At 36.5% G+C, this 27584-nt stretch overlaps 2 protein-coding genes and 1 long non-coding RNA gene across 4 annotated transcripts; 1 reads left to right on the forward strand and 2 right to left on the reverse strand.

Moving 5' to 3' along the window:
• Positions 2315-8092, reverse strand: LOC109850151. 2 transcript variants are annotated; one of them, XR_002249365.1, is made up of 4 exons: positions 7786-8092; positions 4497-4591; positions 2887-3225; positions 2315-2720 (listed from the first exon to the last, which is right to left on the reverse strand). XR_002249365.1 is itself a non-coding variant. In XM_020420087.1 (2 exons), the coding sequence occupies exon 2, from the start codon at positions 7349-7351 to the stop codon at positions 6278-6280; it is 1074 nt and encodes a 357-aa protein (XP_020275676.1). In that variant the 5' UTR covers positions 7352-7673; positions 7786-8081; the 3' UTR covers positions 5850-6277. The 2 variants fall into 2 exon arrangements, 1 of the variants encoding a protein (XP_020275676.1); XM_020420087.1 differs by lacking the exons at positions 2315-2720; positions 2887-3225; positions 4497-4591 and adding an exon at positions 5850-7673 and having other exon boundaries at positions 7786-8081.
• LOC109834914 lies at positions 9824-10631 on the forward strand. Its single transcript, XR_002245606.1, has 2 exons — positions 9824-10152; positions 10261-10631. It is a non-coding gene; the product is annotated as an uncharacterized LOC109834914 (long non-coding RNA).
• Positions 19238-23259, reverse strand: LOC109850158 (ras-related protein Rab7). The gene is made up of 7 exons (XM_020420105.1): positions 23065-23259; positions 22950-22976; positions 22743-22842; positions 20572-20718; positions 20373-20453; positions 20110-20255; positions 19238-19578 (listed from the first exon to the last, which is right to left on the reverse strand). Exons 1-7 carry the CDS (start codon positions 23115-23117, stop codon positions 19509-19511), a joined length of 624 nt encoding a protein of 207 aa, XP_020275694.1. The 5' UTR covers positions 23118-23259; the 3' UTR covers positions 19238-19508.

Raw genomic sequence — 27584 nt, forward strand, 5'->3', positions numbered from 1 at the left:
CAACTGAACCAAACCGCCTGTTATTCAAAACCAAATCGAACTGTCTGTTATTCAAAACCGAACCGAACTGCTCCATGTCGGTTCGGTTCGGTTAAGTTCGTTTGGTTCTTGCTTGGGTACGACACATTCAAATGTTATAAAAAATTTAAACACGCTTAATGTATTCACTGTAGAACTTTTTCTTTTGCTCTGTTCATGACTTATTTAGGTACTAACATAAGGGTTTCACAAAAAAAAACCACTAATCAAAATGAAAAAAAAACAAAGAAAGAGTATCAGAAGTAGAACCTGCTAAGAAAACTTGACAATGTTGAGATAATTGGCAATTCAGATCTAGAGCATCAAAGAGAATGATTCAATTGCCGAGCTTTCCAACTTATAACTGTTTGGTTCAGAAATTTTTATTTTCATTGTCTTGAATCTATTACAACTTCAGTTGTTACAATAAACTCAAATAAATAATAAGTTGATTTTTTATAAGACCTTCTTACACAATGAAAATATAAAGATTACAATTCCTTCAAACAACACACAACAACAGTTTATCTCCTATTGCTTGCGTAGGATCTTTGCTTGTGCTGGGGTTTATCCGTAGACCGCCTACGGATCGGATCCAGTTGACAGAATTATTAATCCAGATCAAAACCATTCCCTAGCTTCCTGTTATCAGCAAAAAATGATACTCTTTTTGTTATTATCTTATTAGGTGCAGATAGTTAATGAACCAAAATAAAAATTGTTTTTAACATCACCTCTCTTAAATTGTTGTATAAATCATGCTTTGTGGTCTCTCCTCTCCAGTTGACATGCTAGGTTAAAAGGTGAGAATAGGTAAAATAACTCCCAAGAGAAAATTAGCGCAACAATTCTTCAAGGAGTAAAAAGTAATCATTTGTTCCTGGCCAGTATGGATAAAAGAATGAAGTTTCTCCTAGATTTCCTACTACATCACGTTAATAACCTTATCCTTACCCTTCAGAGAAAATTGGCAAACATGAAGATATACATAGAGAGAACTTGTAGCCGAGAAAGAAGAAATTGAGGAAGAGGGAGAGAGATAATGAGTAGGAGGAAATTGAGATAGAAAGAGGGACATTGGGGATGGACGATGCACAATTCATTAAAATGAGCTAAAATCTGACTGTCCATAGCGATAACGACATTATAACATTCAAAATAAAAAGTTCAATAACATTAATAGGAGTACCAACTCTTCGATTTTCTTTGAAAAGGAGAAAGGGAAAGTTTAAATTGATATTGATAACTCAAAAATGTTCAACGCGTGTACACAAACATAAAATGTATGAGACAAGAGAGACGTGCACTTACAAGTACACATGCAAACCCTTGCATTGAATATATAAAAATTAGTATTGCGTAGTTGTGTATGCAGGTTCATGTGAATATTAATATAAAGATCCTCAGGAATGAGAAAATGGGAGACCTGGAAACTTGTAACATCCAAATCTACTATCAATATTCGTCCAAATCAAGCATGTTCGTCATCAAAGGCAGAGCACCAGATGAAAGATCAACATGCAGCCATGTCCAGTTTGAAAGCTATTAGTGTCATGGCATTATTCAGTATATCAAATTTCATCAAGGTACTCATTTCCAGTGACTTGGGGAAGGAAACTCAAACCATTATTCCAGTGTCGAGTTACCTCCGTCAAATTGTGACTTAGATTGACTCCCGTTTTGGTGATGCACCATTTCCCCCAAAAATAGCCAGGAATCGATGATATGCTCCATCCATTCTTCCTTTTTAAAGCAATCCATAACTTTGGAGGAAATAATCATTGAAAATAAAGATTCAGATATAAGCGTAGTAAGTATGAAATAGATCAAAGGGCCTCATTTCAAGTATGGTAATATGCAGAAAATATTAACAAATAGTACATCGAAGGATTCACCAAAAATTATATAAAAAGACCATTCCAAAGAAAAGAATGAGGTTAAAATTTATGTTGCCACTAGAAAAAATACTAATATTGGCTTATGGTGATCTTGTAGATGATTCATTAAATAATGCAACATAGTCATCAATGGTAAGTAAAGAAACCTTCAAAGACCTTTCTCAAGTTGAGGAGGTTAAATTTTAGTTACAACTAGCAGAATATTTAAGGTAGGTTAACATTATTTTTGTCGATCATTTATTGAATATTGCAATTCAGCTGTAACTGGGAGAAACTTCACATGGCACCCAGGTTATCAGTAAACAAAAACATGTTTCTCAAAATACAGAATGAACTGGGGCATAATGGTCCAAAGAAAAGTTGTCTGAAATAGTAATAGAAGTACCAACTCTGTGATTTTCTTTTAAAAATGGGGAAATAAGTAGTTTAAAATGCTAATAATAACCGAAAGATATCCACTGTGTACACGATTAAGAAACCATAATTACAAGTAGGGATTATATGGGAAGTAATTCCTAAGCTCTATACAATACTTGTCTCAAACACCCTAACATACAACATTCCTCCTAGAATAGCAACATCTAGCTTAATTTAGCTTGATATCTGATGGTGATATGAATAAAAATGGAGCAATCCTCTGCGGACTATTTTCCTTAATGATCTTCTGTATCTGTTAACCATTGAACTTGCGTGCCACAAGCAATGGAGAAGATTCAGTACATCCAACCAAAATTGAGCGCTAGTGTTCCTTCTATCGGTCTGGAAACTCAGCTGGTGCTTCAATTTAGTTATATTTCTTTAGGACTGAAACAAAAGCAGTAGAAACAAAAGGTTAGAGTATTAGCAGTGAGGTCAACCCACATTAGTTGAATTTATTGCCATCAAAAAAATTTAAAAGCTTAACAAAAGCATATAAAGTGAGAAGAATGGAAGTCTATTAGCAAAAAGAAAGAAGTATATGAAATGGTACCTGGATCATCAAGGATCGAATATTCATTTGGGATTGGATTCTGAGCCTTAGAATATTTGATGGACCAGCATTCTCTGTTAATGTGAGAAACTTCATTTCTGGCGAGCAGGCATTCTGCATTGTGATCAGAAAGCCTCATCTCTCATATTCACAATCATACACTACCACACCTTTTATAGGCCAAGAGTGTACATCTAAATACAATGATTCAAATGTAGAAATAGCGGCAACTGCAGTGTACTAAAATCAAAATAATATCTGGTAGGATGTATTAATTAATGAATCCATGTATCCTCTTCACGTGGGGTATGTATCTAGAGATTATCGAATGCACATGAGCTGCACCAAATCAAAACAATAACTGTTACTATGTATATAATTACCTCAAGGAAAAGGTATATACATAATTCACGAAACTAGAAGGTGTTATACATTGATAGAAGTAGATCATACACCTACCAGGTGCATGTATACGTTGATACTTGAATTTACTGACGATTTTATTAATATGGTACATACCTAAAGTAAATGAAATTTTATGAACATAGATGTTAACAGTACTGGTGCCCAAAAAAATAAAATCAAACTCAATCCTTAAATCATTAAAATTAATTGCTAGGTCTCTCAGTTTTATAAGTTGTTTAACCTCTCAATTACTATAACAAAAGTTGTAAATTATGATATATTTTTTGTCTCTACATGACACATTTTTTATATCCCACAAATGGAGCGTGAAACATATCAAAAGTGTGGGTAGAGCATGTGTAGAGAGCGTCTTTCTATACATGTGAGAATGTGCCGCAAATCTTGTGACTTATACATGTATCATAAAACTCACGACACATGTATGTGTCACAAAACTCATGACACATATATGTGTCAAGAGTGGTGACACATAAATGTGCCACAAAACTCATGACACATACATATGCTAAAAGTGGTGTCACATAGTTGTGTTTTGACAATAAAAATATAAAGAGCATTACCATTCAACACTATAACTTCTAATAAAATTACTTATCCTAGGATTACTCTCATCATAGCACACTTAACCATAAAGTTATTTGGCTTATAATCTATCATATATGTTTAATCGTCAATATACTTAAAATCTAAGACTTATTATTTAAGTCCATTAATAGATCCTCACTTAACCGATGTGTGACTATTAGCCTTTTTCAAATTTATTTTATTTAATTTTATATCTAATGACACAAATATGTGTCAAGATTTGTCACACATTTAATTAGGTCACTATTATTTAATTCTTTACAAATAAAATGACACATTTATAATATCATAAAGTAAATGGGGACACATGTGACTTTTGTTGTAGTGAATGAAGAAGAAATTAGGAGCCCAATGCAAAGTGGCTATTTTCCAGTACTATGAAAAAATCAAACAGGCGCAGATACAACTAATTCTGCAGAACATTCAAATCTGAGTCTAAACATCTACTTGGGTACAATAGTTCGAGAGATGAACCACCTTGCTGAATGAATTTGCGGCCTGAGCAGATAAAGAAAATTTATTCTAGAGACGGCTACTAATTAATACAGCGATACTTACAAAGAACCCGGAAAATGAAATAAATTTTTTTTGCAGCATACCTTTGTCAAAGATGAGCATGCACTGAAGATGACAATAACAGATAAAACCAGCAGAGAATGTTACTCTTCCCCTTGGTGTTTCCTGTCTATCAAGACTACATCCAGACAGAAACTTTAGGATTCCATTTAGAGAATAAATACAAGAATATAATAGAGAAACTGATGTTGCTACATTAGAGGATAGATACGAGAGAAAATAAATCCAAGACTAAGCAAGGCCTTCCAAATACTTGTACGATTGAACTCAAAAACACACAAGATTCTACACACACGAGTATAAACACAAATATATGACAAGGTCAAGAATATATATGCAAAAGCTATATGACAAGACAGATATGCACTCAGAAATGAAAATATGTAAACTCATACATGTGAATATATAAATGTTAATAGTACGTTAGTTGTGATCAGGTGACTATTGATCTGTAGATCTTATTCAATTAGCAACTGGCGTCAACAAGTCAATGAGAAAATGAGTGACCTGGAAACTGGTAGCATCTTGATCTTATATCAATTTACGTCCAGATCAAGCATGAAGGTCATTAACGGCATAGCACTAGATGAAAGATCAACGTACGACCATACCCACTTCCAAAGCTGTCAACAGCATGTCATTATTCAGTATAACAAGCTTCAGCAAGAAATGTGTTTCCAATGACATGGGAAGGAAACTCAATCAGTGCTCCAGTAGGATGTTACAGTCAAGTTGTGATTCAGAATGTACTCCTGTTTGGGAGATGCAAAAGTTCGAACAGAAAATGCCAGTTATTAATATGAATGTCGGTACCCACTGCGGGTGATCCGAACAGGTCCAAAGATGGCTCCCACGGTCTTGGGTTCAATTCCGGGGTGGGTTACTCAAAAAAATTATTAAAAAAATGAAAGTCTGTTTAGGTTAACTTAGTAGATGATTCATTGACTATTGCAACATAAACAGTAAGCAAAGAAACTGCAAAGACCTTTCTCAAGTAGACAAGTTTGAATTTAAGTTACAGCTGAATATTTTAGGTATCTTCAGGTTAATTCTGTAGACCATTCATTGAATATTGCAATTTCAGCAGTAAATGGGAGAATCTTCTCATGGCACCCACGGTATAGACAAACAAAAACATGTTCTCAAAGTACAGAACAAAGTTAATAAAGGTTTAACAAATAATAGCTAAAATGATAACAATTAAGAGAGGAAGAATTGAGATTTTGCATTGCATTCATATGAAAATTAATGCTCGCACAGAACTCCTTGTAACTCCTCGTAATGTTTCTAACAAAAGGAAGAACCTACAAGCTCTGTGAAGAGCACCAGAAAAGAAAAGATGCAAGGAAATAAGCAAGCAATCAAGGACAAACAACTAAAAGGAATCAAATAATTGTAAAATTCAAATTAAAATAATCTGAAACATTCAGTGAAGACGGTATTAAAACCATCTAAGCAATTCCGCAGTTGATACTACATACACCGCTACCTGCGAAACTTACAGACTATAACCGTATAAGTTACATAATAGTATTCCTGCAAAACTGTCATTCTTGGAGTCACCCTGGATTAGCTACAAATTACAAGAAACTGCAGGCATCTGATTGTAGAGGACCAAGCAGTTTGGTCCGAAGTTTCTGCTTTACTTTGAACAGACAGGCATGAATCTCCAGAAGTTTTCTGCTCGTCGAATCCCCAGTGGACATTACAGGGAAATCTTTCAATCAGAGCATTTCTGCCTTTATTGAGTCGCATTGAATAGCTCTTTGGCTGAAGTAGACCAACTATTTGATCTTGATCTATCTTATTCTCCAAATGAGTGGATGCAAATCTTCTCAAGTAGCAATGGCCAATCTTCTCCTAGTTGCTGTGGATTTAGCTCCATGGCTACCCTAAATTCCTGTAAAGATATAGAGCGATGCAGACCGTCACTTTGTACATGCATGTGGTTTCCTTGCCAGATACCGTTTATAGGCTTACTTTGAACTTGTTGCTTGTAGACTTGCGTATTCATTTGAACATGCCCTGATCTTGCTCCGACTAAGTCAACACATGACTTAATCAGTCTTTTCAAATACACATCTAACCCATTATTCAACAAATTAGCACAGTCCACGGTCACGCTGGATAGGCTTTGAGAATCTGCTATTCTCTCCATATGCATTCTCAAATCCTCAGAATCGCACAATTCACCATTATCAAAGCTACTACTGGTAGAGTCTAAGGTCAAAGGCCTTTGAGCTCCGCCAACACTTGGAGGGCAAAAAGGGATACCAAGAGGAGCCTGAAGTGGAACTTTTGCTGCTGACTTCAAATCATTCCTCTGTTCAAACTCCTCCCTTATATCATCCACTGTAACTGATCTCAGTGATGAGTCCTCTGCTATTCTTGACCTCTTCGCTGGTTGCTCCGCTGAAACTTCTTCTATATTCTGAACTGATCTCCTAGGACCACATATGCCCACTAAGTCACCATTCTCCTTAACAACAGCCTCACTATGACCTGCCAACACAAACTCTATTCGCCCATTAGGACCTAGAGGGCTCGGTCGATCCTTAATCCTCTGACCGCCTGTTCTGTTTCTCTTTGAAATCTCCCCATTGGACAACTTCAATGCATTATTATCAACAACAACTGATGCTGACATTGGGGGTGCTTTAGCTTGACAAGCGTTCTTAAAGATGGAGAAGATGAGTTGGTTGTGTAAGGGGATGTTGTCTTGCCCAAGGGTCAAAAGGCAGAGCTTGTTAAACTCAACTTTACTCAGCTTTTGAGAGAGCAATCTACTCAAATAGCTGAAGTAGCGCTGAGCTCGATCCGGACCCACCCGCTTGATTATCTGGGACTTTAAGTCCCCGAGATTGATCCGAGTGTTCATCTCTCATTAAACAGTCGCCATATAAATATTTGATCTTTTCTGTAAGATCAAGCAATTTGACGCAACTTGGTTTCTGGGCTTTGCCAAAACTTTAGGGCTTTTGCCTTTTTCTGAAAACTAACAAGAATGAACTCCTGAATTGAACAGTAGAAGCTGACTTGAACAACACAGAGGGAAAACACATGTTTTTGAACTTAAAAACCCTAGAGAGAAAATCTCGAGCTCCAACCTCGAGAATTTGAAAGGGCAGCGGTCAAAACCCTAGAATCGAATCCCGAACTTGAGGAAACCCTCGCCCAGATCCAGAACTGAGTCCGGCGATCTATGATCGGAGAATTCAGTCAGCACGAGGTGGATCTCGAGAGCGCGCAATTCCACGCCAATTGAACTAGAGATCAAGGAACGAGAAACAAAAGCTAGGGTTTCGAGCTGACCTTTCGAAGTTCAGAGTAGCATTGTTCGAAATTGCCCCCATTCAAAATTCGAAACGCTCCAAACTTTCTACTGTGCCCTCTGCTTACTTTGCTGTTATTTCTGCTCGATTTCGTATTCGCGTTGAAGAGAATGAAGTCGACGGGTCGATCACAGCAGCACTCCTTCTCTCTCTTCAAACTTCCTCTCGATTTCTAATTCCATTCGCTTTTTATTTTCCAAATTTCACCATTTTTCTCCTTTTAAATATTTGAGAAAAGGGAGTTCACTAATAACTTACGAGCTCTAATTATAAAGAGATTAGAGTGAAGTGAGCGTGGAGCGAGTGTACTCTCGCCCCTTGCTTTTTTGTTCTCTTTTCTATTTTTGGGATGAAATTGATTGGATGATTTTGGAGTGAAAAGTCAACGGCGGGTCTTTTTCGACTTCTATACTTGTAGTTTGTGTGCACAAACTCAAAGGACTGTCACCAAAGGCTTGGGAACTGCCATTATCTGTGGAGACGGAACCAAGAAGATTCATTTTTTTTTAATTCTATATGTTTAAAGGATTTGTTTTGATTTTAATGTGTCCTTTTATTTTATTTTTCATGTTTCTTTGATTAAGTACAATAAGTAGGAGGAATTAGATAAATGTATTTGTCCCCTCCTAAGTTTTCAAAAAGCGTAGCATTTTATCCCCCGTGTGTCTATTTGTTGCACCTTCAAGACAAATTGTAAGTATAGTTAAGATGAAATGGTTGCTCCTTAATTTACTGGAGGTTAAGACTAATTCCAAATGACACCATTTACACTAGGTTCGGATAGAGTTTTTCAGGGGAGGAGGGGGAGGGAGGGGCATGTTTACAATGCTAACCTCCCCAAACATTGTGTTTATTTACACTTTTTAGTTAGCCGGGTGAGGGAAGGGGAATGAAAAAAATTAGAAAATTTAGTCACTTTCTTAACCCTCTAAAAGTGGATGGATTAGGAGAGGTAGGGAGGAGTTTCAAGTAGAATTTTCTTAAAATTTTAGTATTGTCATGCATGAGAAAACCAAAAAACGTTTCTTTTGTATTTTATTAGAAAGGCAAACTGGTCAATAGCTCATCTTCCCTTCCCATCCACTACCGTAAACAAACATATATTATAGTGTACTCTCTCGTTCCCTCGTTGTCTGTCCAAACACAAATAAATTCCACCCTTTTCCTTTCTATTCCCTACCCTTGGGTTTAATAAGTCAATCGCTCCCCTCACCTCACCTCCTTTGTATCCAAACCGACCGTTTACTATGCCCTCCTATATTACATTTATTCATAACTTAAACTTAAGAAGAATTATAACCATGCACAAATGCATAGATGGATGTAATGATGAGGTTTTTGCCTTATGAATTGGATGTTACGGGTTCGAGTCTCGGAAACAGCTTATCCACAAGGATGCCACCGTGTGTGCATATAGTGGAACCTCGTGCACTGGGTCACCATAAATGTAATTAAATTAGTTGTATCTCCTTACTTTATGGGCCAAATGACCAAGAGAAGCCATTAAATTCATGGGTTAATTTTGCAGAAGCCCCCAAAAGCTTTAGGGAACTTTTGCCAACAACACCCCTGAACTTTTCTGTTTGACAATACTCCCTTGACTTTCACCTATTCGTAATTGATAAATAAATAAAATGTCTTTAAGAGGATAAAAAGCTCCCAATGTAGTCATTTCGATTTACAGGAAACACACACCCCAATCCCCTAATTGAGGGTTTTTATCTCTCAGGTAATTTTTAAGTTATTTGCCAATTCGATGTAGGGGGTCCGGTGAAAAAGTTAAAATTGTAAGGGGATTTGTGAGACACTCCAAATTTCAGGATGATTTTGTGAGATAAAATAAACAAGGGGAGTTATGTGCGAAACCTCTCCAAGTTCAAGGTGGGTTTTGTGAAAAGTTAACCAAAAATCTTCCTCCACCTCCTGAAACTTCCACCATTCCAGTGCCCTTCAGCCACGTGGCAACCTTCCCATCTCATAAAAGATAAGACTACCAATCACTCGGCCTCGTCCTCGCATCGACGCACCCCCACGAAACCGAAGAAGAACCAACAGTCAATAAAATTAACAGAGACGTAAGCCCAAAACTTTGAGAGAAAAAAAAAACCCCAATAAAATCAACAAGAAGCAGCTAGCACTCTCTCCCCAGCTACAAAACAATTCAGCTAGAATCATTCATGGCCATGGCCATGGCATCGTCTTCCTCCCCTCATCACGGCTTTCTCACCGGAAGCAGTCCTCTCTTCCCTCTTATTAACAAGAATCAATCGACGTCGAAGCCTCACCGAGGTTTTACAGTTCCTTACTGCCGTTCATCCATGGATAAAAAAGAACCAGAGCCAAACAAGTACGTGACCTTGTTCTTTCGTTGTTGACTGTTATACTTGGACTACTTGATATCTAAGATACGTACGCTGTATTCTCATTCTCTTTTTCACATAAATATACTCTACAGTACAAATTTGTCGGAACGATCTTATGAACCATCTGACATAAGAGTTTCACGTCGATTAATAGAATATTTTGGGATCCCAACTCGTTGATGATCCGTCAATGTGAGCCCGACCAGTGATGACTATGGTTTATATCAGCCTGCAGGTAATTTGAAGGGGGAGCAAAACTGTTGAAAAGACTTCATGCGCGCCACATGATTTATTGTTAACGTATTTTCTAATGGTCAGCTTAATTAGTGTACCGTTTTGAACTATTTAATTAAATTTTGGCCTTGTAGAAAGAAAGAAACCCGATGTTATAATATATATCCATCTCAGCTGTTTGTAATCTTCATTGATTTATTAGTGGAATTATGAACTGGTTATTATACTCTGAGAATACAAGTGGTCTGACTTTTGAACCTCGTTAGATTTCTGTATTCCTACGATTATTTTCTTAATTTTCTATGTTTTTTTTCCTTTTATTGGTATATATTGTTAGATCTACATCATAAAACTTGAGATCTAAAACCATATAGCCATGATTAATTCAAAGAGATTAACAATAATCAAAAGAGCGGAAGCTTATACCTGAATCCATGGATGAACCTTGAGATGGGTTTTGGATCTTCTAACCTTAGGGTTCCTCTAAATCCGAATTTCTCTCTTAGATGGGGGTGAAGAGAATTAGAGAATGTAACCCTAGGTTAGGGACCATAACCCCTTATTTATAGATGTTGTACTTTTGTAATTTAGCCCCTCAATAAATTACAATTACAACCTGGTATCTGCACATATAACCCCATGACTTATTTAAATACCAAATTAACCCAACTTAATTGATCACTTTAGTGGGTTATCCTGAAAGATAGCAATACACATTGATTAATCATATGTGCCCACAAATAGATTTATTAGATTAAATCCAACAATCTCCCACTTGGGCACCATATGATTCCTTAAACTGTGTATAACCTTATGAGCTCAAAAATGCTATCACTGAATTGGTATTTCCGAACAATCTCGTCCATTGACTATATCAATATAGGATCAAAGCGGCCTTCGTCACATTTATCGTGACTCGACCCATCAATGGTCACATATACCAATACAATCAAACGACATAGATCAATCATGGATGTGCAGCATGAAAATTACATGCAATGTGATCAGTACATGTCTATTTTCAACTGGTCCTCCTTAGTGAGGTCAAAACCAAACATAATGTAACAGAGTGTCTTAACTGAAAACTTTATTCTGATCAGACAATACAAACAAACATAAAGCACCACAAATACAAACTCCCACTAAAACATAATATCCTCAAATAATACCACACCCATATGAGCAGTATGCTCATGAAAGACCTTAGGTGGTAATCCCTTAGTAAGAGGATCAGCTATCATGGAGTTTGTCCCAATGTGCTCTATGGATATCTGTCCACTCTGTACCCTTTCTTTCACAACCAGGAACTTAATGTCAATATGTTTTGACTTAGTTGAGCTCCTGTTGTTATTGGAATACATTACTGCAGATTTATTGTCACAATATAACCTTAGTGGTCTTTCAACATTTTCCAAAATGCGCAGTCCCGTGACAAAATTTCGCAGCCATATTCCCTGATTGGATGCCTCATAGCAAGCTACAAATTCTGCTGCCATAGTGGAGGAAGCTACTAGTGTTTGTTTGACACTTTTCCATGATATAGCTCCTCCTGCTAACATATAAATGTAGCCTGATGTAGACTTCCTGCTATCTTGGCATCCAGCAAAATCAGAGTCCGAATACCCAATGACCTCTAATTTCTCTGATTTTCTGTATGTGAGCATGTAATCTTTTGTTTTCTGAAGATACCTCATAACCCTTTTGACTGCTATCCAATGATCCATACCAGGGTTGCTTAAGTATCTGCCTAACATCCCAACAATGTACGCAATATCCGGACGCGTACATACCTGAGCATACATTAGACTTCCTACAGCCGAAGCATAAGGAATCTTCTGCATTTCCTGAATTTCAAGGTTACCTTTAGGGCACTGATTGAGACTAAACTTGTCTCCTTTAGCAACAGGGGTGTCACCTGGTCTGCAATCTTGCATGCCAAACCTTTTAAGTACCTTATCGATATAGCTCTTTTGTGATAATCCAAGAATACCCCGAGAGCGATCTCGATGTATCTGGATCCCTAATATAAAAGAGGCGTCCCCAAGATCTTTCATCTCAAAATTCTTTGATAGAAATCTCTTGGTTTCGTGCAACATGCCTATATCATTAGTGGCAAGCAAGATGTCATCCACATACAGAACCAGAAAAATATACTTACTCCCACTGAACTTGTGATATACACAGTCATCAACAATGTTCATCTCAAAACCGAACGAGATAACTATTTGTTGAAACTTATGATACCATTGACGAGGAGCTTGCTTGAGTCCATAGATGGATTTCCTTAATTTGCAAACCATATTCTTTGGGTCTCCTGACACAAAGTTTTCTGGTTGCACCATATAAATCATCTCATCAATGTCTCCATTGAGAAATGCAGTCTTAACATCCATCTGATGTAACTCAAGATCATAATGAGCAACAAGTGCCATGATTATTCTGAAAGAGTCTTTCGATGAAACCGGAGAGAAAGTCTCTGTATAATCAATGCCTTCCTTTTGAGTATAGCCTTTAGCCACAAGACGCGCCTTATACCTCTCCACATTACCGTTTGCATCCCGCTTGGTTTTAAAAATCCATTTACAACCAATTGGTTTTGCACCTTCTGGCAATGGGACAAGTTCCCAAACCTTATTGTCTTGCATAGACTTATACTCTTCATTCATGGCATCAATCCACTGTTGAGAGTTAGAACTTTTCATGGCCTGAGAGAAGTTGATTGGATCATCTTCTAACATTCCACTACTTTCCTCATGTTCTTGGAGAAATACAATATAATCATCCGGAATAGCATTTCTCCTTTCTCTCGTGGATCTCCTTAATGGCACTGGTTCTTGAGGTTGTTGAGTTTGTTCTTCTGGAACAGGGAGTTGTTCAACATTATCATCTTGAGGTTCCGGATTTACTTCTTGAGCAACAACAGGTATAGGAACCTGAATATTGTCAAAAGTAACTGTATGGATTGGATCTGAAGCCAATTCCTCCTCAAAACTAATGTCTCTAACCTTATTTCTCCCCCCAAACTCAACATCCTCAAAGAATGTTGCTGTTCCCGTCTCAAAAATATTCCTTATAGTGGGATCATAAAACTTATAGCCCCTAGAGCGATCAGGGTACCCAATAAAGTAGCTGCTAACTGTTTTGGAGTCCAATTTCTTTTCATTTGGCCTATAAGGCCTTGCCTCAGCTGGACATCCCCAAATATGTAAATGCTTTAAACTGGGCTTTCGACCAGTCCAAAGCTCATAAGGTGTTTTAGCAACTGCTTTACTTGGTACTCTATTCAGAATGTAAGCTGCTGTCTTAAGTGCTTCTCCCCAGAGTGACTCTGGTAAAGAAGAATGAGCAATCATACTTCTTACCATATCCTTAAGAGTCCTGTTTCGTCTTTCAGCTACACCATTCATGCTAGGTGAACCCGGCATAGTGTACTGTGGGACGATACCGCATTCCTCTAGGTATCTAGCAAATGGTCCTGGACGTTGTTCACCTGAACCATCATATCTACCGTAGTACTCACCACCACGATCAGATCTGACGGTTTTAATTCTTCTGTTGAGTTGATTCTCAACTTCAGCTGACTGTATTGAGTACGAGACTCACTTAAGCACGAACGCGAGGTTCGTCTGAAAATGAACGAACGCGAGGTTCGTTTGATAAAAGAACGCGAGGTTCAACTTGGGAACGAACGTGAGGTTCGTTAAAAAAAAATGAACGAGAACGAACGCGAGGTTCGTTAAAATTGAGCTTGACGCTCACCTGAGTTGAACGCGAGGTTCACCTTAGAACGAACGCGAGGTTCGTTAAAATTGAGCTTGACGCTCACCTGAGTTGAACGCGAGGTTCACCTTAGAACGAACGCGAGGTTCGTTAAAATTGAGCTTGACGCTCACCTGAGTTGAACGCGAGGTTCACCTTAGAACGAACGCGAGGTTCGTTAAAATTGAGCTTGACGCTCACCTGAGTTGAACGCGAGGTTCACCTTAGAACGAACGCGAGGTTCGTTGAGCGCGAAGCTCGGTTAAAATTGAACGAACGCGAGGTTCGTTTGAGGTAACCACCTCCTTAATTTTCGCCATGAACCCTTAGGGTTTCAAACTGAAACCGCCGCCGACAAACCCAAAAAACCTTTGATTTTTATTTTCAAAACAGATCCAGAATTGGAAAAAATTGAAGGAAAAATCAAAGAAAACCCAAAAACCTTTGATTTTTATTTTCAAAACAGATCCAGAATTGGAAAAAATTGAAGGAAAAATCAAAGAAAAATCCAAAAAATTCCCAAAAGTTACTGTTCACCGGCGATTTTTTCAGTTACTGTTCATCCGGAAAAATACTTTACTGTTCATCCGAAAAAATTTTCGTTACTGTTCACCGAACATTACTGTTCATCCGAGAACATTACTGTTCATCCGAACCCAAAAATTGAACTTTAACCAGAGATTTAAGATCAAAAACCCAATAAAACTTAAATCCCTAAGAATTAATCAAGGTGGCTATGATACCACTTGTTAGATCTACATCATAAAACTTGAGATCTAAAACCATATAGCCATGATTAATTCAAAGAGATTAACAAAATCAAAAGAGAGCGGAAGCTTATACCTGAATCCATAGATTGATCTTGATTTTGGGTTTTGGATCTTCTAACCTTAGGGTTTTCTCTTTAGCCGAATTTCTCTCTTAGATGGGGGTGAAGAGAATTAGAGAATGTAACCCTAGGTTAGGGACCATAACCCCTTATTTATAGATGTTGTACTTTTGTAATTTAGCCCCTCAATAAATTACAATTACAACCTGGTATCTGCACATATAACCCCATGACTTATTTAAATACCAAATTAACCCAACTTAATTGATCACTTTAGTGGGTTATCCTGAAAGATAGCAATACACATTGATTAATCATATGTGCCCACAAATAGATTTATTAGATTAAATCCAACAAGGTAAGATTAAAATTCTTTTTTCAAAGCAAACCAGTCTGTTATTGTAAAAATGAACCAAACCTCGATCGGTTCAATCAAGTTACTCGGTTTGGACCGCTGGACGTGGGTCCCGTAAAGACTATGGAAGGCAAAGACCCAGGGATCCAGCTCACCGACCTTGATTAAAATACGAGTAACTGATGTATGTAAAAATAGAATTTTTTGCAATTGAAAGGAAAGCGAGGCCTCTCTTCGTGAGGGGCGAGATAATAAATATTAGTTGGCCCAGGGTTTAAGACGCAAAAGGTTAACCGACGCCGGCCGGAGTTTTCTTTAAAAGAGAACGCGGAAGAGACGGAGAGAGAGAGAGCACGAATCTTGGGGTCGATTGGACGGTGCTCATCCTCGTGATCGAGGTGCGTTTTTCTTTTTTCCTTCGACTTTGCTCTGGATCTTAGGTTTCTTGCTTCTCGAAGCTTTTGATTTTTCCCCCAGTTTTTTTGATGTATTTTTGTAAGTTTTTTATTTTATTAAGCTTTGATCTTCAATTTGTGCATTGACATCTGATTTCTGTTTTTTTAATTAAAAAAAAAATTAACCTAGTCTTCAGATCCGAATGCGGTTTCTCATTTGTTTATTGTTTCTTTTTCAGTTGAGATTTGTAAATTGCAGCTGTTATAAATTCATATTTTTTAGCCCTAATCCTTCACGCGTTGACTAAAAATTTTCAATTTTGTTTGCGGAATTAGCTTGTATTTTCTACAGGATTAATTTGATTTCTTCCTGATGTAAACTTTGTTATTTCTATGTACATAATCCTGATGTGTGATTAATGCATATTTACACTGTTTCTTGATTTGAAATTTGCCTACCTTATTTTCCCCCTTTTCTTGAAGATTTTCTGTAAAATTTTGAATTACACTTCCTGATGAGTAATTTAAATTGATTTTAGATTATATAGGTACTTTAATTACTGTTTTTCCTTTAAATTTCAGATATTCTGGAGTTAATTCTCCATTCAGCCATCTGGCAGTAGCCCTACAGGCTAAAAACCAAACCCTAAACGAAAGTAGTCCATGCATTAATTTGTCAGAATTGAAACCCACAAACATTAGGCATCAGCATGATTTGTTCTGTTAAATTGAGCTGAAAGAAACCCTAACAACAGAAGTAGAATCAGAAGGAAAAGAAAACAAAGAAGTGAGTAATGGCTAGAGAGGGGAGGAGAAGGGAGCGGCTCCGATGGAGCAAGCTCTATTCTTTCTCTTGTGTTCGTCCTTCGGTTCTCTCTGACTTAGAACCCCCTCAATCCCTCCAAGGACCCGGCTTTTCACGTACAGTCTACTGTAACCAACCCCGCATTCACCGAATAAAACCTCTCAAATACCCAACAAATTATATCTCCACTACAAAGTATAATATCATCACGTTCCTCCCCAAAGCCATTTTTGAACAATTCAGAAGAGTAGCCAATATCTACTTCCTTTTGGCTTCAATCCTCTCCCTTACTCCCGTTTCCCCCTTCTCTCCCGTTAGTATGATTGCGCCGTTGGCTTTTGTTGTTGGGCTTAGTATGGCTAAGGAGGCATTGGAATTTTCGTTACTGTTCACCGAACATTACTGTTCATCCGAGAACATTACTGTTCATCCGAACCCAAAAATTGAACTTTAACCAGAGATTTAAGATCAAAAACCCAATAAAACTTAAATCCCTAAGAATTAATCAAGGTGGCTCTGATACCACTTGTTAGATCTACATCATAAAACTTGAGATCTAAAACCATATAGCCATGATTAATTCAAAGAGATTAACAATAATCAAAAGAGCGGAAGCTTATACCTGAATCCATGGATGAACCTTGAGATGGGTTTTGGATCTTCTAACCTTAGGGTTCCTCTAAATCCGAATTTCTCTCTTAGATGGGGGTGAAGAGAATTAGAGAATGTAACCCTAGGTTAGGGACCATAACCCCTTATTTATAGATGTTGTACTTTTGTAATTTAGCCCCTCAATAAATTACAATTACAACCTGGTATCTGCACATATAACCCCATGACTTATTTAAATACCAAATTAACCCAACTTAATTGATCACTTTAGTGGGTTATCCTGAAAGATAGCAATACACATTGATTAATCATATGTGCCCACAAATAGATTTATCAGCCAAGAGCGGTGGCCGGGTTGGTGGCCAGGCCTTCCGGTCGTCAGCCCCAAGGAGTTCGGGTCCGAGGATCAACAACTCTAGGTGAGAAAAACAAGACCCTAAAAGTGTTTCTTTCTTTTGCGAGGGAAGTATATATTTAGTGCTTTTGTTCATTGTTAATTTCCCTTTGAAAACTCATCTTGGATTTCTTAAATACACAACACCCCAATTAATATTCACCAACCCTCTTCTCAAATTTATGAGAACGGGACAAAGAAAGGGGATCAAATGCAGAGAGAACGGAAGCACAAAGAGGGCCGTCGCCAGAGATTCATTCTCTGCTCCAAATCACGCTCTCTCTCTCTCTCTCCTCTATGAACAGGGTTTCCCTTTTATAGGGAAACCCTAGGGCGAGCTCTCTTCAATCGGATGGGATCCAGCTGTATCCCACCACAGCTCCTCAAGCGAACTTCGAACATGCGAGTTCATCTCCAGTTGGGTCTAGCTGGATCCAACCACGCAACAGGCGAATTCCCAACATGCGAACTATGCTCTTCACACAGGCAAGCTCCCACTCGATAGGCGAACACCCGCAGGTGAGTCTCCCCGCTAAACGCCCTCGCCTGCAAGCTCCGCAGGTGAGCTTCGACTCCACGCAGCAGGCGAGATCCGCTCGCCTCTCCACGCCCGCGAAGCCGCCGTTCACTGTTCATCTCCGTCTCCTACGAGATCGCCGTCGTCGTCCTTCAGGTACGATCTTCTACATGAGAGACCACTAGTTTAATCAAGTTGTTGATTCTCTACTAGTTTTATGATTTGTCTTTGAGTACAAATTTAGGAATAAATACGCTTTTCATGAGACTATGGTGAGTTCTAGATTCATAATGAATGACACTAGATAACCGATATCTGTGATAACACTAATGCTCTCTTCACTTTGTTATTAGTGAAGAGCGATCTAAATCCAATGCTAAGGAATTAGGTACTTTGCCATTGTAATTTTTCTACTAATTAACACGTCTCACTGTATCATTTGTATGACTAGTTCATTTGCTTCATAACTCAGTTATCCCCACTGATTATCAACATTTTCTTAGTCAATGAGAGCAAGCTAATAAGTTGAATTTGGAACAGGACCAACATCTACATCAATCCTCCAGTGGCTCCCCCTCTTGTTGGCGGCTATGGCTATGGTGTTTATGGTGGATGGGGATGGTCACCCTTCTCATTCTTCGCACCGGGACCCAGCGTCGCCGTGGGTGTTGGAGGTGGGTTTGATTTCTTCTTAGCAATCTTGGTGTTTGGCGCCATTGCAACCGTCGTCAGAAGATTCTCAGCGCGCGGGGATGAAGATGAGGATGACTACTGATACTATGCGTGATTTTGTACGGAGCTTGTGTACAAAACTAAGAACAATCTTCTTCTTCTTTTCCCTAATATTTTTCACCATGATATTAATATAGAATAACTGCATGATGTAATTTGATGGTTGAAATGAAAGGAATGCTTCAACGTATTTGAACCGTAATATTTGTTTTCATCATGTTGACAGGATCATGAAAACATAACTGTAAGCTTGGCGAACTACAATTAGAACAAAGAAATGTGCCGTCTCACCTTCGTGCAACTCAGTGAAATTTATTGTATAGTTTCTTTCTGAGAGGTATTACCATCATAATCAATCAACTCAAGACTAGAACTCATCTACATTGATAAACAACACAATGAATGCTAAAGAACTCTTTTAACACGAAACATTCTGATACAGAAAACAGAGTAGTCAACAATATCAAATTCACTAAAAAAATCACGCCAAGTTTTCCAAGTAATCATCCAGAAAGACATAATCCAAATTATACACTGCCGAATAAAACAAGCTTAAATAACAATGAAGATAGGAATCCCTTAAGCAACTAATGCAATTCGCCAGACATGATCCTAGAATACAGAAGGTTGCAACAAGCTTTGCTGCAATCCGTTGCAACTGCAGAACAAAATAGAGGAGACAGAAACCAGCAGCTTGTCTACGATAGTCTAGCACTCGCAACCTGATGACCTTGGCTGCCTCCCACCACCAGCCACATCCACAGTATCCGGAAGATATCTTCACAAAAGCAAATGGCATTCTCAAACAAACATTCTCACAAGGTATAGAGATAAATAAATGTAGTTACAAGGGTTATATGTATACTTCAAGTAGGCCATTGTCTGACGAGTATTATTGACAGCAGCAAGTGCATGGAGCTCAAAGTCAGGTCAGCCCCTAACGTTTACAAGAAAATTCTAAGAAACCATTGGTCTAATATTTTAACTCATTAAGCCATTACAGATATCACTTTCCATCTATTGAGTCCTCATGGTGGTTCTCCGTCCTAAAGGTAGCCAAAAACACTGCTATTTTGAGGACGAAGTGTGAATATTTATGATGAAATACCACCATGGGAACTCCATAAACTGAAAATAATAAGGGCTAAATGAATTAAAATAATAGGATAAGGGCCTCTTAGAAATTTCAAGTAAATGTTTGGGGCTGACATGACTTTCAGCTCCTGCTACATGTTAAAAGTTTCCGCCTTAGTGGTGATGGAAATTTCATGATTAAATTACATCTAAGAGAAGACAATGTAGTACTCACATTTCTTCCTCTGGTTCATTCTTCAATGCATTCTTGGCTATGCACTGGAAAGCAGCCTCAACATTGAGTCCCTCTTTAGCAGACGTCTCGAAGTATGGAATGTTCCCCTTTGAGGCGCACCATGCTCTTGCCTTCTTCTCGGATACCTGAAAATAAACATATCAAAACACAATTTAGCGGGAAAAAAGAGGGAGAAAAAGCATAAAATCCAGACCGTGTTTTTCAGATCAAAAATAGATTTAAAATGAAGAAATATCACTTACCACACGGCTATTCCCACCATCGACATCTATCTTGTTTCCCAATACTACAAATGGAAAGTTATCAGGGTCGGATGGGCTAGCCTGTAATTAGACCCCAAGGAGTTATCGTTTAGTGCATAATTTGTATAACATCTGGGAAACTTCTCTCAGGAAAAAACTTCTGAGGAACTTCTTCAAAGGCTGGAGAGATTTGTTTTACCTGAATTAGAAATTCTTCACGCCAATTGTTAAGGTTGTCAAATGATTTCATGACATTAACATCATACACAAGGACACAACAATCCGCACCACGGTAAAAAGCTACACCAAGACTCTGAAATCTTTCTTGCCCTGCTGTATCCCATATCTAGAGAATACAATCCAGAAAAACAAAGAGTTAATAATAACAATAATGTCAATAAAACTGTCAGCTGTCTTTAATGCCAACTTTCAATGAGAAACAAACCGTATTTCATGCCTCAATAAAGGAAGAGGTCAAAAGGTGCAATATAGAAACAAGAATCAGTAACACTGGGGCCAAAAAATGAGTGTTAATAATGCATCATGTTCACCAATTTATCTCAAACATGAGGTTCTAAGCATTTAAAACAATATCCATAACTTTTGCGCACTTACCAAAAAGAACCAATTCCCAGCAAATATGTCAATCAAGAAACACAAGCTTTACTACTGAAAATATCCTTCACCAAAAATCATAAAAGGAAGGACTCTAATGATGATATCTAAAGAGCGTCAATTCTTGCAAGGCAAAAAGAAACCATGACTCCCATAGACACCAAAGGCAAAAGAGAAAAATGACATTATTAACTCAGCAGCTTTAGTAATGATCAACAAATTCACACTTATTTGACACTGAAGGGACCGTATTCATCCCATATGACATCTTCCAACCCACTGCTTATTTTGGATATAAAGCATAATGAATTTCTTTGCAGGATGGCACTTTTTAAAACTATAACAACTACATGACACGGGGCATGGACAAATTATCTAAAGTAATTTGTATCTAACTGATAATTCATTATGCATTTTAGAACATCAGATCTGGTTCACCATCATGATTAACCAGATAGGGGCCCCGTCCCTGTGCTACTGACTAGAATCTTTTTAGCTCGCCCTAATTCTAAACTGAATATATAGTAGTCTAGAACACTTCATGTAATTCTTGCACAAACTATGTGCACTCCACTTATTTTCTACGTTTAACATCATAGACAACTTACTGACAAGAAAACAGAGATATAAGCATAGAGAGGTTTCTTAGCAAACATATATAATTTTCTTCTTTCATGACATATTTTACAGCATAAAGCATTTGTTTATATGCGTGTTTAATAACAGAATTTAACATGGAATATGTCATAATTTCATGACGTGCAGTACCAAGACTCTCAAACTTTAGAGGTAGTAGAGCTTCAAGGTCTTCTGCTAAGAGTACAAACGAATATCCCTGGGTCAATTTTGATTGGATCTGCATACAATTGACCAAAACCTACCTGATTATTAATTGGCTAAAAGAATCTTACCCTAACCTAACCTGGTAGTGATCAGGTAGCCCAAACTGAACAAGATTAATCTGTTTAGAGGAATCATGCTCACCCAAGGCGATATATATCAGATTCCAACTAGAAGGCAGAGGATGCAAACAAATCTTTCCTTCACTTTTCAGAAGAACATAGAAGTTAGAAGGAATAAGGATGTTAACATTTACATACTTAAGGGCACAAACATTTTAAGGGAATAAGAATGAAATTTATATGTCCTAGCAATCTCCAATGTCCATATGAACAACACATTTACGAGCTTGCAGTCTAGTATTCTAATATCTATCAGCACCAGCAACTTTACCAGCTTACAGTCTAACAAAGAAAATGAATATAATCAAACTAAACGTCCTTTTGGGCAATCAATTATTGCAAAGAAAAAAAAAAGCTAGCAGTACAACTTAGTACTCACAAATGCTGATGCTGTTGTGATTGGAATCTAGCAAAACTTAAACCTTCACTTGGACTTCACAGAGAGATCACCGCCATAATATCCATAATTCAAACTATGATACTTTAAATAAAAAACTGATAGCAATACAACTTAGTATTCAAAATGGTTTAGCTCTAAAAATTCTACAACATGAAGAAGAATACAAGCATACAACTACCATATGTAGGTCCAAGCATTACATAATTCAACTGTGACATGAATGTTGAAAAAAGATCATGCTGCAATTATACACCAAATTAAAACGACAGGCATAAACACAGACCATAACTTGTTCGGGGAATTCGATTTCAATGATGAAAGAACGCAAGATTTACATGCTTCATTAATATAATTCTTGAAGAAAATGAACGAAGAAAATAAACTTAGTTTCACCTGCAACGTAAAGAGGCGATCTTCAAATTGGACTTCTTTTGTTAAGAAGTCAGCTCCAATTGTAGCTTTATACTGATTGCTAAATTTACGATTCACGTATCTAACCAATAAATTTCATCGTCCACAGGTTAAAAGTAATAAAAATAACAAGAATAAATTATATACAAATAAGAAGAAAAAAATGTAATTTTTAGGGTTCGAGCATACTGATTCATCAGCGAAGTCTTCCCAACCCTAATCAATCAAAGAACAACAAAAAAATCGAATTAAACAAACAAAAAACCCTAAATTTTACATAATTGAGTCAGATCGAGAGAAGTACCCGCTGTCGCCGAGGATTATGACCTTGAGAAGCATTCTCCTCCGAGAAGCCATGGATTCGAACCTAGAAGGTTATTTTCACAGATCTACAGTCGCGAGCTAGGGTTTCCCAAAAAGATACCGAAATTGTTGACAAAATGGGATTTTTCCCGATTTTTGGTGGGAAGACCTAACAAGAAGAAGAACAAACAAGACAGACCAAAATTATATAGGTCTTTTTTATATTAGTCCCTTACATCTTAAGACTTCGAAATTGGCTCCTACAATCTCTAAAAGTACTATTAGAAACCTTATTTCCGAGATAAGGGGGTAAACGATTGAATCGAATCTAATATTTGTAGTTGTTTATATTTGTAGTTGTTAAAAATTATCAAATTTAAACATGAATTCAAATATCATCTGGAGTTTTCCAAATTTGAACTGGAATAATCAGCATTTGATAAATAATCATAAATATTCATGAATATTTATTAAATATTAAAGTATATTCATTCTATTAAAAATATTTAATTTTTAAATAGTATTTAAATGTTTTCTTTATAATTATGATATATATATGTATTGAAAATATAGCATCATGTTTTAAATAATATAAACTATAAATAATCAAGTTTTGAACAAATATATAATGAGCATATAAGTCGAATACACTTCTAGTTAAATTATATTCGTTAATAAAATTTATATATTATATATTATTTGTTTAGTATGAAATAAACTAACGAATTGAATGTAACGAAATAGTTACTAAAACAATTAATACTTTATTTGTTAATTTTTTTTGTTCGTTTCACCCCAAACTACAGAGTATGGAGAGACTAACTTGAGGTAGTTTACAGGAATAGAGCGACCTAATAGCAATACAAATGATTTGAGGGACTAATTTTGAAACTAAGAATTGGATAGTTAGTAGAAATTTCGATGAAACTATTAAATATTTAAGGGAATAATATGAGAAAAAAAAACGAGGAATATACCAATATAATTGTAGTAAATGACGAAACAGGTCACTGTCAGATGACAAGCTGACGAGTGGGCCCCGTCCAAAAGTCTCCGGTAATGGGTCATATGAATTAAGGTATGCCACGTATACAAACCTGGTCAAGCGAGGCCCACGTTGTGTGTGTGACGTAAGGGGTGCATGAGAAAACAACATAAAAACAAAGGAAAAAAGGATGGATAATGAATTAACCCTTCCTCATATGACTTCATAGTTGATAGGGTAAATTTTGAAAACCAACTCATTTTCAAACTTATTTATTAAAAATGACCTATTTAAAACTTATTTGTCAAAAACGATCTAGTTTTAGCCAATTGTCTGAAACTGAGTCATTTTTTGTGGAAAAAAATACCAAACTTCACGGGACTTTAAGTCCCGTGAAGTTTTTTACATAACAAAGCTTCACGGGACTTGAAGTCCCGTGAAGTTTGGTATTTTTTCACAAAAAACAATACAGTTTCAGCCAGTTGGCTGAAACTGAGTTGCTTTTGGCAAATTAGTTTCAAAAAGGTCATTTTTTACAAATATTTTTGGAAATGAATTGCTTTTCAAAATTTGTCCATAGTTGATATAGTTAAAGCCGGATCAGGGTAAACTCGACGAATATTCTCAAAAGCCAGGGAACAAAGAAACTGAAATAGAAAATAAAAATAAAATAATAACAGTAGTAAAGTTTAAAAAGCTAAAGTTAGGTATAATCAGGTTTTTTTAGCCCCTGAGGAGGAAGGTCTCAATAAATCAGGGTATTTTATTTAGACATCAGAATGTTTAACATTTGTTTTTGGATTTTTTGTTTTTAGGTCTAAAAATTTACCCTAGTTTATCTTTAAACTCAACTAATTTATTTTGTATCATTGAATCCACTTATCTTTATGTAGTTATCTCCAGACCCAGCTTCCAAAATATAATGCATACATATATGAGCCCACTTAAAAAAATTTAAAAATCTAATTATACCCTTCCCCAACCCCTTTCCTTTATTGATGTATTTTTTCATATGTGAGCCCCCTTAAAATTTAAAAATTCAATTATACCCTCCCCAACCCCCTTCTCTCTCTCTCTCTCTCTCTCTCTCTCTCTCTCATTCTATCTATTTCTTAATTAATTTTCCTCTCTCTACCATTATTCTCTTTTTTTCCTTCTTCCACTCTTATGAACCCATCAATTAATTCTCAACCCCTCTTATGAATCCATCAATTAATTCTCAACTTCATTAATGTGTAGGGGTTGTTGCTTGATTTTGGTGGAGATTCATCATTTTCTTAGTAATTTAAGGTATAATTTTATATTTTACTCAACTACGTAATTTATATATTATGAAAGTATAGCGGGTTATTATGAAAATATAGCGTGATATTATGAAAGTATAACTGGTTATTATAAAAGTATAGCGTGATATTATAAAAGTATAGCGGGCTATTATAAAAGTATAGCATGATAATATGAAAGTATAGCATGAAATTATGAAAGTATAACATGATAGTATGAAAGTATAACGGGTTATTCAAAAAGTATAGCGGTGTAATATGAAAGTATAGCGTAATATCCTGAAAGTATAGTGTGATATTATGAAAGTATGATGGGTTATTATGAAAGCATAGCAAGTTATCCTGAAAGTGCACAAGTATACCGGGTTATCCAGATAGTCCACAATCATATCAAAACATAACAAAACAATCACACCAAACACATAACGAACACAATCATATCTTATAAAATAAAGTGGATGGCACTTACAAGTGGAACACAAAAACTCATGTGTGATTGCAAATATTTTGCTTACATGTTCCAAAAGTTAGAATATAAAAGCCAATTTAGTCTGCAATAAGTTGTCCACATGTTCTATTGTTGTAACTGTACTGCTGACATCTACTACACTTTAACTCTTAATTGGGATTCAATCATGAATGAATGTGTTTTGTTCTTGATCTCTCACGTTGTAAAACCTTGAAAATTTGGAATATATTGTTATATGATGATAAACGAATTGTTTTACAGTTGTATGCTTATATATGTGAGCATATATATATATATATATATTATATATATAATATATATATATATTATATATAATATATATATATATATATAAATATATATATATATATATATATATATATATAGTATATATAGAAAAACTTATGTCAACTTAAGTGGACGTCCACTAAGTTTTTTAGTCATTGATGATCACTTGATTGAGCTACACTGTGGATGATCCGCTCCGTTAAACTGATCTACATATTCTAAACCCAACACAGCAAATTTAGGGTGAACCGCGTTGTGGTTTGACCCTCCGTCGAGGCATGTAAAAGTTCTATTCATTCAAACGGTTAAAATTGATAGCGAGTGGATGACATGGTCAAATCACGACGGTTTCACCCTAAATTTGGGTAGTATTGGGGTTTTGAGATTATGTAGATCAAGTTTAAGCGAAACGGATCATCACAATGTACTCAATCAAGTAATCATCAATGGATAAGAAACTTAGTGGACGTCCACTTAAGTTGAATAAGTTTCTCTCTCTCTTCTCTCTCTCTCTCTCTCTCTCTCTATATATTATATATATAAGTATATATATATATATATATATATATATATATATAATATAGAGAGAGAGAGAGAGAGAGAGAGAGAGATTAATGGGTATCCTTGTCATAGGAGGGGATTTCCTCCTTGCGGCCTCTAAAATCATATGATTGAGCGACATTATGGAATGATCGCTCCCGTTGAACTTGATCTACATATTCCTAAAAACCCCAACACACACAGTTTGGAGTAAATCCGTCGTCGTTTGACCCTTCACTGCGAGCCATGTGAAAAGTTCTATTCATTCAAAAGCGTTAAAATTGATACGAGTGGATGAAGGGTCAAACGACGAGCGGGTTCACCCAACTTGGTGTGTCAGGGTTTTAAAATATGTAGATCAAGTTCAACGGAGCGGATCATCCACAATGTCGCTCAATCATGTGATTTTAGAAGGCGTCAAGAGGAAATCCCTCCTATGACAAGGATACCCATTAATCTCATATATATATATATATATATATATATATATACCGATTTTATCTTCTTCATCTCTCACATTTCAGTAGTCACCCCTCCTCAAAACTCTAGCTATTCAACTTCATTTTCTAGAGAACTTTTGAAGGAGGATCGAGTTCCTCGCGCATTTGGTAGATCAAAACAATTTTGGAATGCAAGTTTATCTCTTCCCAAACTCATCTCCCTTTAGTTTTTCATGGTTTAAACCCTAATTTGATGAATAAGATCTGTAGTTTTGAACACTATATGAAGAAAATATATGTTTTGATGACTAAAACCCTAATGATCTATTAAAGAACGAATTAGTTAGGTTTGGTACCCTAATTATACAAAATAAAACCTGATTCGTTATGTTTAGGGAGTTTTTGACCCCAAAACCATGTTTTTGTTGATGTAAACTTGTTTGGACGAGATCTCTCTTAAGTTAATACAAGATCTTAGATGTAGTTCACACCCTATGTAAATAATTCACAAGTTTT

Source organism: Asparagus officinalis, chromosome 1, assembly GCF_001876935.1.
Source record: "Asparagus officinalis chromosome 1, Aspof.V1, whole genome shotgun sequence".
Lineage (NCBI taxonomy): Eukaryota > Viridiplantae > Streptophyta > Magnoliopsida > Asparagales > Asparagaceae > Asparagus > Asparagus officinalis.

Bases quoted from the DNA above. Each gene is read 5' to 3' on its own strand.
- LOC109850158 (XM_020420105.1), bottom strand. From the start codon at position 23,117: ATGGCTTCTCGGAGGAGAATGCTTCTCAAGGTCATAATCCTCGGCGAC. The intron at 22,843-22,949 runs GTATGCTCGAAC...TTTATTGGTTAG, and splicing joins AAGACTTCGCTGATGAATCA to ATACGTGAATCGTAAATTTA. The intron at 20,719-22,742 runs GTGAAACTAAGT...TGTATTCTCTAG, and splicing joins ATCGCCTCTTTACGTTGCAG to ATATGGGATACAGCAGGGCA.
- LOC109850151 (XM_020420087.1), bottom strand. From the start codon at position 7,351: ATGAACACTCGGATCAATCTCGGGGACTTAAAGTCCCAGATAATCAAG.